General features: G+C 33.8%; 1 protein-coding gene across 5 annotated transcripts; it reads right to left on the bottom strand.

Annotated features, from left to right (window-relative positions):
* Nucleotides 1–70: 70 nt before the first annotated feature.
* Nucleotides 71–18374, bottom strand: LOC128167997 (uncharacterized). Of its 5 annotated transcripts, none has more exons than XM_052834033.1 (9): nucleotides 18297–18374; nucleotides 11159–11308; nucleotides 5591–5763; nucleotides 4829–4902; nucleotides 4357–4446; nucleotides 3853–4113; nucleotides 3472–3628; nucleotides 3195–3324; nucleotides 71–2876 (listed from the first exon to the last, which is right to left on the bottom strand). In XM_052834033.1, the coding sequence occupies exons 2-9, from the start codon at nucleotides 11231–11233 to the stop codon at nucleotides 1806–1808; spliced, it is 2031 nt and encodes a 676-aa protein (XP_052689993.1). In that variant the 5' UTR covers nucleotides 11234–11308; nucleotides 18297–18374; the 3' UTR covers nucleotides 71–1805. The 5 variants fall into 5 exon arrangements, with proteins under 5 accessions (XP_052689993.1, XP_052689996.1, XP_052689997.1 ...); XM_052834036.1 differs by lacking the exon at nucleotides 18297–18374 and adding an exon at nucleotides 14900–15034; XM_052834037.1 differs by lacking the exon at nucleotides 18297–18374 and adding an exon at nucleotides 14651–14763.
* Nucleotides 18375–18404: the final 30 nt, after the last annotated feature.

Raw genomic sequence — 18404 nt, 5'->3', positions numbered from 1 at the left:
GTCATTGACATGCCTCAAAATTAAGGATCAAACCTGGGTATACTTTTATAAAAGAAAAAATAACACTTCAAATGTTTAACATATTACCTTTTTTTTTATTTTGTTGAACATGTTAAAAAAAATGAATAAATGTATTTCTATGCAAATTAAAAGATTTTTTAAAGAAAAATTAATACAGCACAGTGATGCAGCATTTGCAAAAATAACAAAAACTCATCAATTAAGACAGTGAATCAAAACAGGACACCCACAATACAAAAGATAAAAGCTTGTACTTCAATATCACTATGTTTGCTTGTATAAAGCTTGAAACACTGTGAGCACACGCTGTTGATTAAACTATAAATCGCCACAATTGCTGCAAGCACAAATTGTGCTACACATGAAAGCAACCTTGAAAATAATTTCAAAAATGTAAGAATAAAAATTTACCATGATAGAAAGGTATTAATTCTCATGTATAAGTGTAAACAATTAAAAAAACTGTATATGATATCAAAAAGGCTTAGATATATTCAATGCTGACCAGAAATGCTAACAGTTAAATTACTGCCTATATGTGTTAAAAATAGCAAACAATTAGTGTTCAATGATAAACTGATAATGACATACGGTACATGTATTTTATTGAACTATTTTATAAAATCAGGACCACAGGGTGACTTTCTTACTCAGAGACATATAAGATATTTAAACTAACTCTATAAAAGTACAAATTCTTTCAAAAGCTAGATTGTGGGAGAAACAAAGGGGGAAATTGAAAGACTTCATAAGCCAAATCTTATTCAGATTACCAATATATATTATATTAGACTAAATGAATCATAAAAAACATTACAGCTTTATTGTAACATAGATTCATATACCGGTATGGACAATTTTCTAAAAAAATTAGTATTCCAGCATGGGAATACCTACAAAATGAAGGAATTCGGTCTGAAATATATCATATAATATCTGTTGATTCCACAATATTACAAAACATTCAATGTACTGATTCTAGCTGTCATAAAAGCAACCACCAATTAATCCCTTGGGTTACTTGCAGGGGCTTTTTTTTTAATTGCCTGCCTATATTGAAAATGTGTAAATATTTAATCTTAATTTTGTGTTAAACAAGAATTATAGTGAACAAGAACAACCCTAAGTTTCATTGGATTTTAATGAAATTGCAACAGTTTGAGGATTTGTTGCAATTATAGATAGACTTAATAAACAATCAAAGGGAAAACACTGAACTTACGGTATATTCTACTGAAATTAATTATAAGCAATCTAACTAAATTCTCGATACCAACTTCTTACAGCAATCAACTTTAGTTAAGTACTGTAGCATCAAAAATCACGACATATATTCACTTGCTAGAGATCATTATAAATTCTACTGGATGGAAAACACTCTACCTTGAAAGAAGTACAAAAAGACGCATGTAGATGAACTAAACAATACCAAAGTATAATCCCTGATTATTCTGAAAGTAACAGTTATCACATATATCATCATGTTAGGAAGTCAATTAGTTTTCTTTCTGCACAGATATTCTGTATATAACAATTCATATAACAGAGAAAGGAATAAAACACATTTCAAAGGAAAAAATTTTCAAATTGATAAGCAACAAGACAAGATATATTACGATAATGTAAATTTAAGTCCATCTATTATTTACTGGTAACATTTCCGACAGAAAAAAGAAAGCTGCATGTAGTTAAATCTTCAGCCAGAAAGAATATAGCGGCATAACTACACAAGCAAATGATTTGGAAGTTAACTCACAACATCTGAGATTAGTATGGTACACATTTCACTTCTCCACCTTGAACTTGACAGATTTTTGAGAACTTTCCCTTTCCACTGCAGTATCCTCCATTAATGTTGTGATTTTTTCTACCTCTTTGTTGTGACGATTGTTCGGCCAAGGGGAAGCCATTACAGAGTCTCTATCATTAAAGTCTTCTGCTGTAGGAATGTTAATGGCAACCTGTGTTGCAGCGGAGGATTGTTGCTCCAGGGGCTCAGGAGAGGAGGCAGGGGCGGGGGTGATTCTTGGAGTCCCCCTGTCCTCTGCTTTGTTCTGTTTCGTAACCTGTCGAATGGCTTCTTCATTCACTGTCTGTGAGAAGAAATTGTCTGAATTCTTATTCGCAGAGCAATCTCTAGGATTAGGGTTTCTAATCTGTGTAGATATCTGAATAAATTCTGTCTCTCCTTTTGTTCCGTACATAGAAAAGGAAGCTGGGCTATTGACTCGAATAGGTTTAGTGGGACTCGGTTTATACATATGTTTTGCACTAGCTCTGTCACTGTTTCTGCTGATGGACCTGTCACTTCCTGCTCGACTGGAAGCAACAGACCGTGAACTTAACTCACTTTGCGATCTTACAAAAGAACCGGAGGGAGGTCCAACTGTCAAGTCAGCCACTGAATATGGCTGCACAGTAAAGGACGGAGTGACAGCTTTAAACTTGGGAGACTTTGAGGGTTCACTATTGCTGCTGACGTGAGATTCAGCCCCGCTAGTCTTGCTAGGACTCCTGTCTGTGTTATCAGGGTCGGACACAGAGTCTGCCGGAGGGCTTTCACTGTTTTCCACAGAGGATTCGTTTTTGGAAGCTTCCTGCTTTGGAGAGTTTTTGGCACTGATAGAATGTTTGAGCACATCATCAACAGTCAAAGACTGCAGTTGATCTTCATCGTCACTGGGGTCAATGGACAGAACTACTATCTTATTCTGCTGGTCATGGCCGTCTAAGCCTGGTCCTGATTTAGGTCGCTGTCGAACTTTGTAGCCTTCATGTGAAGGAGAGGCGAGTTTTGGACGCGTTTTGTTTTCTTCAGGATGACTGAATATAACAGGGTGGGTTTCACAAAGATTCTAAAATATATAGGATATGGCAAAATTACCTACTAGCTTTGCATATGTTTGATATGTTAAGAATATATATATATGTAATGACCATACCACAATAAGAATTTTCAAACAGACTTTTATATTGTTTTTCCCTTAATTTTTACTTACTACACCATACTTAGCTTAAGAATTCTACCTTACAAAAAATCGCAGGTAAATACTATCTTTGTTTATTCCATGTTTAATCAATTCCTGTTTTAGAAGCATTTTTTTGCGGTAACAAAGGTACAATAAAAGGGGGATAACTCTTCAGATGCTATATATACCGGTACACATGCTTACAGGTCTAGGCTGGTCATTATTCTGTAATCTTGGGGAGATAACTTTTGCAGTCGGAAGTTTCACTTGGTCATCCCAACACAAAGGAACCACTGTTTTTTTCTCCATTTGAGTTTGTGGCTCCTCTTCAATTCTGAAAATTTAAATCTAAATGAAAATTGCTGTCAAAAGTTGTAAACTTAGAGAGAAAGAGAGAGAGAGAGAGAGAGAGAGAGAGAGAGAGAGAGAGAGAGAGAGAGAGATTTTTGAAGAATTAAGCGTGTTTTTCTTAAAGCCTTACATTTCCTCACTTAGACTGCGTTGTTTGAGTTTAACGTGATGTGTCTGAGGACGACCATTGATTCCTATTCTGACACGGTCCCCTTTTTGTAATTGTTGTGCAATCCTACTACCTACACCTCCTTCCACACTGTAAAAATCTCCACAATCCTTGAATTCTGTCAATACATGACAAAAGAAAATTAATATTGAAAGCAATAACATAACTTTTTTGGTTCAATGTTATTGCCACTATTTCACAGATAACATTGTCTGTAGAAAAATATTGGGATTACTTAAAGAATGAAAGAAAAAATATATTAAATGTGAACAAAGGTAAGCAATTACGCAAAATGATAGGCATTTTTGATCTAAAATTTTATCAATCTTTTTCAAAACTCACGAGCAAATGCATCAATAATGCCTCCTGGAGTCTCCCCAGCAATAGCTGACCCCCCAAAAGTCAGCCATGTATCGAGGCTGGGAGGGGCCTCAGCTTTACTCTGTCCCCGTACAAAGACCCCAGAGTTCAGGTCATGGTTCTCTGGCTGCCATTGCTGGTGGATTTTTGAGGTCAAGGCTTTCGTGGACCGACTCGTCATGAGTAGCTCTTTGTCATCACTCCACCTTACAACTTTATATGAAGGTGCACTTTTGGCTCTGCCTGATGAAAGATGCAAAGACAAATTGGAGACAGGGTCCCATAATTGTCTTTTCTCCTCAGAATTATGATATTTTTTGACTGAATACACAGTTTTATGAGACTGTTGAGATTTGCCTTATACTTTAGACTTTAAATATCATGAAAAATTGGAATCAAAATAGACACATCTTGGTTTTTGAAAAGGTCTTAATCAAAACTGGTTTACATACAGATTTTTTCTATGGGCAATAAATGGTTACATACCATTGATTTTAGGTTTTCTGGTGTTTGACTTTTTCCTTGTTGGGAGTGGAGTCTCTGAATTGTTGGACAAAGGCTGACCAGTAACCTGGACTGTGTGAAAAGATACCACAGCTGAATAATCTAAAAATAGCTTAAGTATGCTTTTCTACGTTACCGTTTATTGGTTTATTTTATTGATTTACAAAAATATATATATAATTATGTAGAAATTTTCATACTTTTCTATCAATGCATATTCATGTTAATATTCATGTTAATTTACTGCTGGAAATTTGGTAATTTTAGACAGCTATATAAATATGCTATCCTCAAATTCACAATTTTATCTTTTTTATGGAATTTTGTTTGTTAGACTCTCATTCCAAAAATAAAAAGATTAAAACCAAAATAACATTAAAAATTCTATGAATAAAATATAATTTACGGTGCATGCATGCCATAGATACTTTCAACATTTTATCTCTGTACATACTATTTATTCTCTGGACTTTTCTGTTGCTATTTTGAGCTGGAATATTTCTTTTTGGAGGTGCTGATGCAACAGGTCTGTCAAATAATCAAACAACAATTAAATAAACACAACGTTTTGGATGCAGGTAGATTCTATGCCAAAATGGTTTGGGTGAACCGATATACAGTTCTGTGCACAAGACTTAAATCACCTGACTGAGTAAAAAAGAGTCCCTGACATCACAGTCCTTATATTATGTCCTTTGTATTTGTATAATTAAAAAGTAAGATAATGGTTCAGTCTCGAAATTTATTTGCTGACCAGTTGAGAAATAAAGTTGTTACTTTGTTAGAGCTGGTTTACAGTCAATGTACTTTAACAACTGGTAATCATTTTCAACTACCGGTACTGGTACATGTCTACCAGTACATGTATATGGAATTAAATATATTGTCTAATACAATACCAGTATTTACTTAATCTAATTGATGAAGTAAACCCCACTGTAGGTCAAACTTCATAACTTAAACTTTCAGAATTCAGGTTTCAATTGAAAATGGACTTAAAACTCAGAAAAAGTGAAAATAGTTGCAGTACGCATTGGTACTGATGAAGTTAGTACATGCATATACAGTTAAAAACAGATATAGCAACACACTTATAACAAATCCAGGCTTACAGCAAAGTCAGCTCCATTCCTCTTATTTTAAAATCATAAACTGATCATCTACTATGAATTTATGTTTTAATATAATCATGTTTTACTTTAAAGATCAGCCAAACCTTTTGGTGTATATTGTGTGGATAAGCCGATGTTGTTCTTGGATGATGTCAGTACTGGATTTGGGTCGATACGTCCGGGTTCCGCTAACGTCGATGTCAACAGTTCGACAGGACAGAACTGGCTGTGCCGGAGTGTAGCGATGCCGAAGTTCAATCTCTCCAAGAGGCCGTTTCTGCAAAAATCAACAAAAAATAACATTAACATCCCAAATCATAGCTCAATTTTTGTCTTAGATAAGAAAGTGATATATATACATATATACCCTGTACTATCTATTGTATAAAGTAATAAAAAACTCTGTCAAATCCAAGTACCTATAGTTCTGAATGAATGCAAAAACTGCACTGAATCAACTTTCACAAGACATATAAGAAGTGTATAGGTACCTAGTCCACCAATTGTTATTAATACCATACTAGTTTGAAACAATTTTACTGAATCAATACCTTTTTGTTTATAAACATAATAAAGTGTCTGCATGAGAAAACTGTACCATATTTACTCTCCAAGGTAAAAAGAATGTATATGTTAATTGAATATCAATATATACTTTAAGGTGGGTCAAAATAGGGCACAGATGAAACAGAATTACCAAAACCAGTACATGTATATATATTGGTTTTTCCTTGGACTTAAATGTGTTACTGCAGAAATATATATATATTAAGCTTCGCCTTGCCTTCTATGGGCTCTAACAACCTGACATAGTTTTTAAGACAGAAACAAACTTAAAAAATATTGCTTTGTCCCAATATCATCGGATGGAATGTGTCACATGATTGCTGTCTATATTTCAATAGTTGCAATTGGTAACCAGCAAATAATAACAGTAGTCAGCAACATGACGGCAATAACATCATTTTTCATTATATTTCTTTCTCCAATTTCCCAACATACAAAAACTTTTGAGTCCTATAAAACTTAATTTGTTACTGACTGTCTAGGAATGATAATGGGTGTGTAGTCCATTGAAGGCACAGCAAAAATGCACTGGGATATGTTTCAGCGAAGTAACATAGGACATGTGTTCCTTTGATTTCTTTGATGACATAGATATTTGTAGTACAAGTAAACATTGTCAAGTTGATTGACTGTAAATCTTAACCTGCATGTCACAATTAATTAATGCATGGTACAATTAGTTGTAGATCTTTAGCTCTCCACCAGATATACAGTTCTGCAGCTATAAGATATGACATCCGTCACACTAGTTTAACAATACGGTCTGCGAAGTAAATCTTTGTCAAAGAATGTATTAAGGTATATAATCTGCTCAAAATTACTATCTGCTTTGACTTGTATGCAAACATATGAAGACAAATATAAAATTCCTAACTTCACATGTACGAGGGTTGTTCGGAAATTATTGAGACATTTTGTCTTATTCTTTTAATAAGAAAGATAAACTCTTGAAATTTCACCAAAACGTAAATCGGGATAGAGTTTATCAATGTGAAAAGTTTATTGTTCATGGCATGAATAGATCATTCCTAGTAATCTGACCAACGTGCCTTCGTCCAGTGACCCGGCGCAACCGCAAACTTTTCGCAACGTCATTTTAACGCTTCTTACTGCTCCTGTGTTCGAAACACCTTACAAACGAACGGAAATAAAAAGTATTCTTTATTTCTCATCTTTTGTTTTAATTTCAAGATGTCATCAATTACATTTTCTCTAATTCTTTTTTTTTTTAGAGAAAAAAATCGAGTTATTGTTATTTTTACCAGAAAGTCTAATTAATGTAAATGTCTCCTCCAGTCATTTTTTAGAACTATTGACAACAGTTAGTGTGTCAAAAGTACTTGTTAATTAATTCATTTGGCCTAATTCTAGTTAAACAATCAGTGAAAAAAATATGATGAACTGAAGCTCTATACCTTCTCTTGTCATCGTATAGTTTTTTTTACGCAATTGTGTGGCCTTAACGGGTCTTCTTCTGAAATTTCCACCAATTTTATGGTTTTCGTTGCGCCGCATTGACGTCAAAATTCAATGTTAAGTCGTTGTCAGATTTTTATGGTTTGGTAAATATATGTGTTCCATATCCGTATTTCAACTCGAACATCAGTGAAACTTAATCAACAGTTAGTCGCAAAGAATAGCAAAATAAACATATTTAATATGCTTTCTTTTTTCATTAACTGTGATTCTATAGACACTTATAAAGTAGATGATTAAGTTGTTAAATCTCCGAGTTCATGGCTGCGCCGGGTACCCCGACCACCGACTTGTTTATCTACCGTCGTAAACAAAATATTAGATATTCTTTTAATATTACTTTGTTTTATTATTTGTTGGTGTTTCTTCAGTGTCTATGCCAATTTTCACTAAAATTCGTCACTTAGAAAAGAAAATAATCGAGTTGTCTCAATAATTTCCATACAACCCTCGTAAGAAATCTAGTAAAAATTGTCATAAAAAATTAAGAATTTTTGTCCACAAACAGTACAGGTTTGCCATTCTGTGCAAACAGCAACATTTTAGCACCATTAGTTTACCAGTAAACAAGTTCATAACTAAATTTATTGACTTACTATCTAAGCATGCCCTTGAATACCTGCCTGAATAAAACAAATATTGTCACTTCAGTGTCACACTTAGGAACTAAAACCATTTACTTGTTCTCCAAATTTGTTTAAAGAAAAAATTGAAATACCAAAACGTTTATCTATATCACTAAAAACTCGGCACTGGTTGCTGCAAACAGATAAAAAGTTTCCCGGGCGGCAAACAATTCAGAGCACAAAAATGGAGTGCTCCGATTAGAGACAAATCTCAGGTGGACAAATTAAAAGCTTTGGGGACAATGTGTATAGGCTAACCTTATCAATGCCCTTCTATATTACACCTCACAATATTGACAAAATGCATTGCAAATCTCAAGGTACTCCACTCAAGTATTTGAAGGAGAGCTAAAAACTTCCATTCAAATTCAATCTTAACACCAAAAGTAAGCTGGAAATATCATTTAAACTCTTTAATGGAAAGCTCTCACTGGTAAATTACAGATTCCATGGCAAGTTTCTCCTTTATTTACGTGTAATATTTGGATACAATACAATGTCTTTGTAAGTCACAGCTTACACAAATGAAGACGCCTTTTCAATTTGGATCCATTTTAAACCAATTATATTTTCCTGATCATTAAATGCACCCAGTTTTTAAAGAGGGAAAATTTTCAATAGGCCAACGGGTTTTTTCTGTTAACAAGAAACTAAGCATTCAGAAGACCACATATTAATTTTCTTCAATCTACCAGCTACTTGTAAAGGAAATGCCAGCTGAGACTTAAAGGCATGCATTAATACAAATCTAACTGTATAACATTCATTATGAACTTTTCAATTTATCATTTTTAAAACCATTGATTGAGTCATTGTGATGTGTTTTATGAGGTGACATGTAAGGAACCAGGCCAAAGGACCCCTTGTCATTACATCACAGGCTGTGAGACTTAAGCGGAAGAACTTGGACCTTAAACAGGGCTAGAACTCTCACTGCGGGCAAAATCAATGGAGGATTTACAGTCTTCAAGGGGTTTTTTTTGGTCCGTATTTGATACCGGTAGTTTCTTCATAAAAACGGCACATACCTTCCCAAATTCTAACCCTCAGGAAGCCTTTTCTCAACATTATCTTAAATTTATACATTAGAGTTTAATACCAAAGGCGTCATTAATTTGTCAAAATGCACTGAATATGTAAAGACAAATTGTTGGCATTTTCTAGTACCAGTACATGTATATACCTTTATCAAAACTAGGGATCAATTTGATAAACCTTACAAGGTACAAGAATGACTTATATCATATAATTACCGGTAGTATATATGTTCACTCATCAATTTTAATCATTTTTTGAGAGTCTGATCCAATTTTTCGTATCACCTTATTGAAGTTTCTTCTTTTTTTTAATCCATGCCCGTCGATTCATTTTAAAAGGAAAATTTGGAGGGAGAAAAAAATCTAAAAATATTGAAATCTTCATTTAATTCCATACACTGTGGAATCATTAGATTTCATGGTGGCTTAATTTTTCATGGTATTTGTGGGTATAGCCCTCACCCCACAAATAAGCAAAAATTCTGCAGTCCACAAAAATTGGCCCCCACGATATTAAATGATTCCTCAGTATACATTTTTCTAGTAAGTAGCAACCTTTATGTGGAGAGGGAAAAGTTTATATGGTTTTTAAGCTTTGTTAAAGTGTGAATTGGCCCTTGTATCATTCTAGTTTTAGTGTAATAACTAGACACTGTTCAAATATTAAGTGTAAATAATCCCTTAAAAAATCCATTTAATCTTTAATTCGGTATTGTCTCGAAGCACTCTTTGGCAAACATCATATGGCCCACTTCAACCAGTGATAATAACAAATTAAACACGATGCCCCAAAGCTTAACCCCAATAGTCACAAATGCACACAGTCTGCTAAATTATCGGACAAATCAGGCTATACATTTAGAAATTAATGACAAGATTAGAGCATGCATCAAATCGAACCATTTAATACATGAAGTTGCAAAATTTTGCAGTTAGTGACAAAATATACTGGTATAGTCACTCTTTATTAAATATGAATAAATTGGAGTATGGTATATAAGACTCAATAAAACCTTACCAGAGCTATCTAGGTATGCCTCAAAGTTTCAATTTAAGTCTGATTTTAACTTCGAAGTAGTAGGAGCGCGCTGAGTGTTGGGCAGTGCCATTGTACAGTGATTTGTTTGTCGATTACGAGCCGAGCCTGACAGTCCTGTTCTGGCTATCTGATAGTGTATTACATAGTCAGCATGAATTGTTTTATGCGCCATGTCGAGATATAATCTTCCATTTAGAACACAGGTGGGAACAGAGTATTGTCACTTGGAATCAAAGACAACAGCCATTGGGTACAATAATATACACCCATCTATATTGCATGCAACATGAATAACATTTAAAATTCATGCACCTTATCATTCTACAATCATGTGTAGAGCAGTTATACATGTGTAACAATTCTCCTACCTTTTTGCAGAATCTTGCTTGTTCCTTAATGTAATCCTTATTCACAGTGCTGTCTCCAAACCTTGATCTATTAATTTATACATGTTTTATCTTTTTCTCCCTTGACCTAAGTCTATAACTTACTAGTACCACTGCTTGAAAAATAGAGCACCCTAGTACTTAAGTCTCTACTCTAGACAGGTATATGACATAATGTTCTTCATGGGAAGCAACAACAGTTAAATAGACACTTGTCCCAAAGAGCTACAGCTGTGCTTCAATACAAATACTGCACCCCAAACAGCAGTATTCAAAAAGATATTTTTATTAAATTGTATGTGTGTGTATAGAAAGAATGGGTATATATTTGTACCTGTGTAGACCGTTATAAAGCATTGCAGTTTGTTCTAGTCAGGTAAAATTTGCAGAGCTAGGAACGACTTGTTCAGTTTTGTTAAAAATTTTCTTCCTAGACCATGATCTACTGAGCCTTTCATTCCCCAGTAAGGATTCACACACTTTTGAAACGGACTACCCTGTAATTAAACCGTCTTTTGATGTTTGACATTAGCTAGCTCACCTTGGCATGTTTGCGAAGAATTTGCCGCGCGTTGTAATCGGCATAGTCCAAAGCAGCCAGATATCTCTGTGCCATGGTGGTGTCTGATGTGGTGTCTGATGTGGCACCACTTCTGGTCAGTTCCCGTCACTGCGGTTCACCACGACTCGCCTACAAAGATTGATGTGAATCAAATGCGTAATTGCCAGAGATTATATTGATTGATCTTCCTAACATAATTCATTTGATGATGCCAACTACATTATATATGAAGTTCTCTTGAGACTTAAGTTAATTGTATGTATGGAAATGAAGTAAGTAAATATTTCAAAGCATATATGATTTCCTCTTTCAAAAATCCATATCACAAAAGTGCAGGCTCAATCATTCATTTTCACCTACATTAAGGTGATAATGGAGATTGATTCTCTCACTTCATTCATAGTTACACATTTTATTTGGTTGTATTAATCATTTAAACAAGGATGAGAATAAAATCACTCCCATTTCATACAGTAACTCTATTGTATTGAATACCACTAGACAACTTTATATTCACATACCAGTCCTTCATTTATCATTAAATGATCACTTTAATACAGGTGTCTATAGATACATGGTATCTGACAATTGCAACAAATATCCAACATAGTATACCCAGTATCAAACAATATCAGGCCTGGGTAAACTTGAAATTAATGGTCACTTACCGGTAATTTAAAAGGTGGGGGTTGCGGTTGGGGAGGGGGATATTTTCATAAAGATATATCATTTTTGATCAATTCTATTTTCATATTGCAGCACAGTTAAAAATGTATTAACTGTTTTACACTGCTTCACAACAAATCAAATCTTCATATCACCCAAAAACTGCTAAAATCTGCAACTAAAGCAATTAAAACTTAATGTGGTCTGAACAGGCATTGTAACACCTGCAATAAGACATTGGTTTGTTCAATGACCCAACACACAATTCAAAACAATTGTACACAAATTTATTTCATTAACACTTGGATCACTAACTGCTTATTAACACTTTGAATCACTCACTATTAACACTTTGAAACACTCCAAACATAATCCCTGATGCTTCAATAAAATACACAAACAGCTTTCGCTAAAAAAATCCTGTAGAAAACAAGATGAAATGACAGAATTCACGACCCATTAACAACCAGGCTTAAGCGATTCCGAGAAGCTTGTTCAACTATGTTCGCTTTACCCCCCAATGTCTCCTAGCAATGACCCTTCCTAGAGAACAACTTGTCTCGCTTCCATTCTGCGAGGAATGTGTCTCAGACACTTACCAACACCACTGGATTGCAATCGAAGGTAAATTTTCTATGATTTGTTAATTCTACAGACTTGTAATCGAGTCCTGTCACTAGAGATCTTGCCTGTATTTATTTTTCAGAGTGATCAAACACTCCAATCTTGTCACATTGTGTACCACCTTGTCAAATTGTCGTGTTCTTCTCCAGAAGACATGTCTACATTTATCCCTTCTCTTCACAGATTTTGTAATTGAAAAAAATAAAACCTTGACAATGAAATAATACATTCTTATCTCATAATTGAAATCCCCCATTCCCACTGAATTTAATGCGTTTTTAAACATACCAATAAATTTATCACAAGATCTACACTATACCGGAAAATTGACATAAATTACAGCCATTTATTTTCTGTGCTCTGTTTGAATACAAACCTATAATCTGGAGGTAATTTAGAATGTTTACTAGCTTTTGTTTAACAGTCGTCAAACATTCAGCGGGCAATGAAATATTAAACATTAGTTCTTCATACTCACCAAAGAAATTTGGCCACTTTCCCCCTCTGTGTATGCGGACTAGACTGATTAAAACGTTCCCACAAGATGTTTGTTTAATTTCGTCAAATCTCTTAGTGTTAAGTAATAAGCTTTAATCCAATAGCACAATGACAATTTACTTTCCCGAATTAAACGCATTAGAAAAACATGATGGTCCGTTTTTTTTCATTGTACCTAATTGTGCATTCACTTCTAGTGCTAGACCAACATATTTAATCTCTTCTTCAACCTAGGGTTGCTTTTCCATACACATTGACCATGATATCAAAGGTTCTATAAAACTTCAATTGATTCTTTGGAACTTTAAAGATAAAAAAGTTTAATATTACTCAGATATGGTGATATGGAGGTCTTATAAGGTCCATTTATTCAGGTATATAAGGTCTTTGCCAGAGGGTGACCTAAAGAATCTTCCAAACCAACAGATTTATCTCTATAACCAATCTCCATGCGTTCAATACCATTCCGAAACAAAATCTTTAAATATGTTACATTTCTTTTCTATTCTTAGCTTTGATTATGTCTTCCTGGCTTTGTATTCTTTTATAAGAGATTTGAAATAAAAATAAATCAGTGTCTCTCCAAGTTAATCTTCTTCTAGCTGTTTAAAACATGTGCTGGCCATATGTTCAATTCTCCTTTATCATGACGAAAGTTTTAAAGTTTCCAAGAATTATAGAAATGAATTGAGTATACACTGTATAAATCTTTATAATAGTGGACATATCTATACTTGTGTTTTGCATGTGAATCTATGCAAAATACATATTTAATGGTAAAGGTCTTATAAAAGCAGACACTTCAGATAGAAATTAAACAATTATAAGCTTCGAAGAACCATATTTGCACTAATGTCAAACAAATATTTGGTGAGTGATTCATGGGTATTAATGTAAATAGAAATATATTAAGATAAAATGATATGCTAGTACTCATAAGTCTGTTATTTTGCCAAATCAGAATTGATTCTTCAATTATAATCATGCAGTATTAGTTTTAAATTTGAGAGCTGCATGTACATATGTATATTAATTAAACAATAGTTTTGGTAGGGAGCAGCTGAAATATTATGATCGACGTTTAGAGTAGAGTACAGCAAAAGTGTAGATTTTTTGTCTTCAAAACAATTCCGCTAAATGCAGCAGCTTAGCCCATCATGTAACATATACTCCATGTATATAGGGAAATATTCCCCCCAGTTTTATTTCGCCCCTTTCGCCCAAGAAATTGTCCGAGGGCAAAGATGAGACTGGACGAATTACAATGTCTCAAATTAATTACCACTTTTAAAACACAAATGTGTCTACTGGGTGAATTAATTGATAAGTACGAGAAGAAACTGTTTTCAAGGGTAGAAGGATGAAAATTACAAGGGGGTAAAAATAACCCTGTATACAGTATAGTACAATCAGTTACTGGGCTTTAAGTAAGTTTTCAAGACCAGCTATGCTTTGACCCAATTATAGCCTTAATGTGCATAATCAAATCATTTTGCAGATAGGACATATTTTACATATTACATTTGAACATGAACAATTACATAAATAGAATTGTTAAATTCATTCATTACGTTCATGTAATTTCCACTACAATCAATACATACTTCATAAATGATATTCTGATTCTAAGTTAAACATCCAAAACCTCAAACTTATGATTAACTAGAACTTCAGATCACTCACAATGACACAAAATCTTAACTGCATGTCCATCAGCCAGTAAAATATTGAAGAAATTGATCATTTGATCAGGTCTGTTGTAAAAGATAAACATATAGCCCATTGCAGTGACATTTCCATCCATAGATATTTTCTTATAAACAATTAATGAGCAAACTGACAACAAAAGAAGGCAAATACCCATACATTTCTCTGGTCAGTGAATCGGAAAAGAAACAATGTCACCATGAGTGCATATGAGCAGGTACATACCGGTATTTTGAATTCCTAGATTATTAAGATTTGATGCTATACTTGTAGATTTAAAGGCACATTAAACTGATCTCTAATGAATTTGTTAGATAGATTGATTTTCCAGTAATTTTTATTTGTTTTCCAGAGTTAAATGCCATTTCACTTTAACGTACAATCTCCAATATAGCATTACCAAATGTTGTTGCATAATACATAATCTTTTATGTCCATCAACAATGAATATAAGCGGTTTTAGAATGGGTGATTAACTCTAATGAATGTTAAGAGAATGCGCCATGATTCATAATAGCTAGGTCATGTACTTGAAACCAATGGTTGATAAGTTGTACACAACTGAAGGATCAGATTTTATATAGACAATGCAATTTACTCAAAAAATAAAATTTCAAGAAAGCTATCAGTAATTAATGCCTTCTAGCCAGATGTACTAGCTTCTTCATTAATTCATAATAATGCACAATGCTAATCCTAATAACCAATCAACATTTAAATCAGCAGATTAATTTTAACATTTGGCACCGATTTTTCACCCTTTTAAGATTTATAATAGTCTACATAATTAATGCATTTAAATTGCATCAGGCACAACCACCATAACCCCTCCAACCCCCACCCCCTAAAATTGTCAAAATAAAGTTAAATCATACAATACTCCTTTTGGCAAAGAAAATAAACAATTTGTGAGTCTTAATTATCAATTTTATGGAAACTCATTGGATTTCTCTATATAAGACTGATTTCAATGGTATAGTAAGAAGAAAACTTGTGGATTCAATAGTGTATAACGTAAAAGTTAGAAAACCCTTTTTAGTCACCATCCCTGTGGGTTCTAATGTGACCAATTAACCACCTTTGAGAAAATAGCTAGGTTATACTAGCTACCTTAAGTTTTCCTAGTGTATCATAACTGATACAGCAGTGGCATGTTTATTCATTTTTTTATTTCATTTACATCATCCCACTGAACTTTTACTTAAGAGCCATTCCCTCAAAGATAAAAAGGATCTCTGCAAAGTAGAAGCTTTTGATGGGTTTACTGCAGTTCTTAAATCTACAAACCTTTAGAAATTTGTAATTTTATCATTTCTTAATGATAATTCCAAGAGGGAATATCACAAAAGTCTGACTTTAAAGGAATTTGTATCCTGAAAAATGTCTAGCATCCAGGAGCTTACAGAAGTTTTACCCTTTTTACCCCACCAGGCCCCACTAGGGGCCTTATAAATGCAGTCCCAAGTCACAGACCACCCCCCCCCCCCCCCCCCACACACACACATATGAAAAAAAGGAAATGTCATGGATTTGCCACCCCCTTTCACTTTTGTCAGAGCATGTAATAAATGAATCTGAATATAAGCAATATTCTGATTGAATTGAAGTTACACTGAAAAATACCCGCTCCTCCACCCCCATGGATCAGGATTTTCTTTCCATTTACGAATTTATGATCAGCAGCGAAAATTAAAATTCATTTCTTGTAAAATAGCCTAATTGACACATGCATGCTTCCATTGAATCAATTTGTTTAGTCAGGCAATTTTTTTGGAAATTAGCTATTACTTGTAGAACTTTAGTTTTGGGGCAAGAAATGCATAATACCGCATAAAGCCATGTTACAGATATACCTGGTAACAAATTACCTAAGTTATTATACTGAATCATGAAGGTTTGTCATTGGCATCATCTATACAATGTAATAATTTGAAATAAATACAAGATAAAGGAAGAGAAAAAAACTGAAAATTTTATCCGCAGGGCATGTTGTATCAAATGAATACCAATACATATAAAAACAAATGAGAAATGTTAATCAATGGTGCTTAAATTCCAATTACAGTGATCAGAAAAAAATACAATGTCTAAATGTTCATAATCATTGATCAAATTCTTAAATGTCCACCATCTCCATATAGACACCATAAAAGGAATATACTAATGTTTATACTGAAACAGGTTCGTGTAACCTGTAGTTTATTACAGAATGCTTGATCTACAAATTCATTTCACTAAAAATACATAATGAATAACAAGCTTTAACTGTAACATCAATTCATTATCAATTTTAGGTACATTGAATATAAAGCTAATTTTTAAGGTAAGCATGTGGTGAACCAAACAATTTACTACATTTTTAATGAATGATCTGTCAGTTATTTTTATGAAGGGCTACTGGGAATAAGAGTTTTGGAATACAGTCCAAAAATACAGGTAATTCTGGGTGAATGGATCTATATAGCTCCCTAAAACTGTTTTGGCTGATTCTTTCATCAGAGCATTATAGTCTCCTTCGACCTAATTAAGAGGTTATTTTGCTCACTGGCACAAACAGCATTTACTGTGCTCACCATCTTTTCAATTCAAAATTATCTGCTGCATGAGTGGATTATATACTTCTGGTATCAGAAATGTGTCCTCATCACATATTTTTGCTACTACTGTATTCATATTCACATGGTATATTACGTTACGTGTAAATAATGTTTCCCTTAATTGTTTGCATTAGATGTCTATGACTTTCATGTTTCCATAATAGACATCAAATCTAATCATATATGGGGTATGAACACAAGTAAATTGATTTAACTAAGTTCTCATCATTAATCAAATATGGTGGTATTGCTTCTATACTGGGGCGTAAAAATAATAAATAATTATTCTTAAAAAAAAATTATAAAATACAACCAGGTATACATATGTATCACAGACCTTTTTCACGGTAACTGCGGTACTGCTCTTTTGTAGGGCAAAATGACAAAGTTTGGTAAAATATGACGTAACGTCAATTGTTTCAATTACATCCATTTATTATCTTTCTACTAAAACTTCAGCAAAGTATATCAATTTGCCCTGTGAAGAGAGCAGTACCACAGTTATCGTGAAAGGGTCTATGACACATATGTATACCTGGTTGTATTTTATTTTATGCTGCCCTTGCCCCAATAGTCGCACTGCAAAACATATTAGCGAGTGCAGATCGATGGTGCAAAATGCAGACCTGAAGCATTAGCTCTACTGACAAGGCATGTGCAAAGAGGGTCTGCGAAGAGATAGTTCAAACCAGCTGCTTTAATTGGCATCAATTAATCGGCTAATTAGTGATTTACGTAATGATAACATCTGCCTTTTTTAATTTGGTCTGCCTTTTTTAATTTGGTCATGTATGCTTGTCGTTTCATTCTTACATTACCGGTAGAACACTAAATTCATATGTTGTGAATAGGGTCTGCAGAGTCATGCAGTACCGAGTCATGCAGCTATAAGTACTAACCACTGCTGTTCATGTGCATGTTAAGTCAAAAATTGACAAATATATAATTATTTCTGGCAACATACATTAATTTTGGGATGTCTCTGTCGTTTCCAGTAAAACAACCTTTAACAAATGTTATCTTACCAATTCAACATCACTCTCAAAGACCACCAGCCTGACCAGGTGGTTGCTCGTTGTCAACAACAATAATAAATCAGATTTCTGAAAGAGAAACGAAAATAATTCAGAACG

Source organism: Crassostrea angulata, chromosome 10, assembly GCF_025612915.1.
Source record: "Crassostrea angulata isolate pt1a10 chromosome 10, ASM2561291v2, whole genome shotgun sequence".
NCBI classification, from domain to species: Eukaryota; Metazoa; Mollusca; class Bivalvia; order Ostreida; family Ostreidae; genus Magallana; species Magallana angulata.
This window is presented reverse-complemented; position numbering and strand designations above follow the sequence as displayed.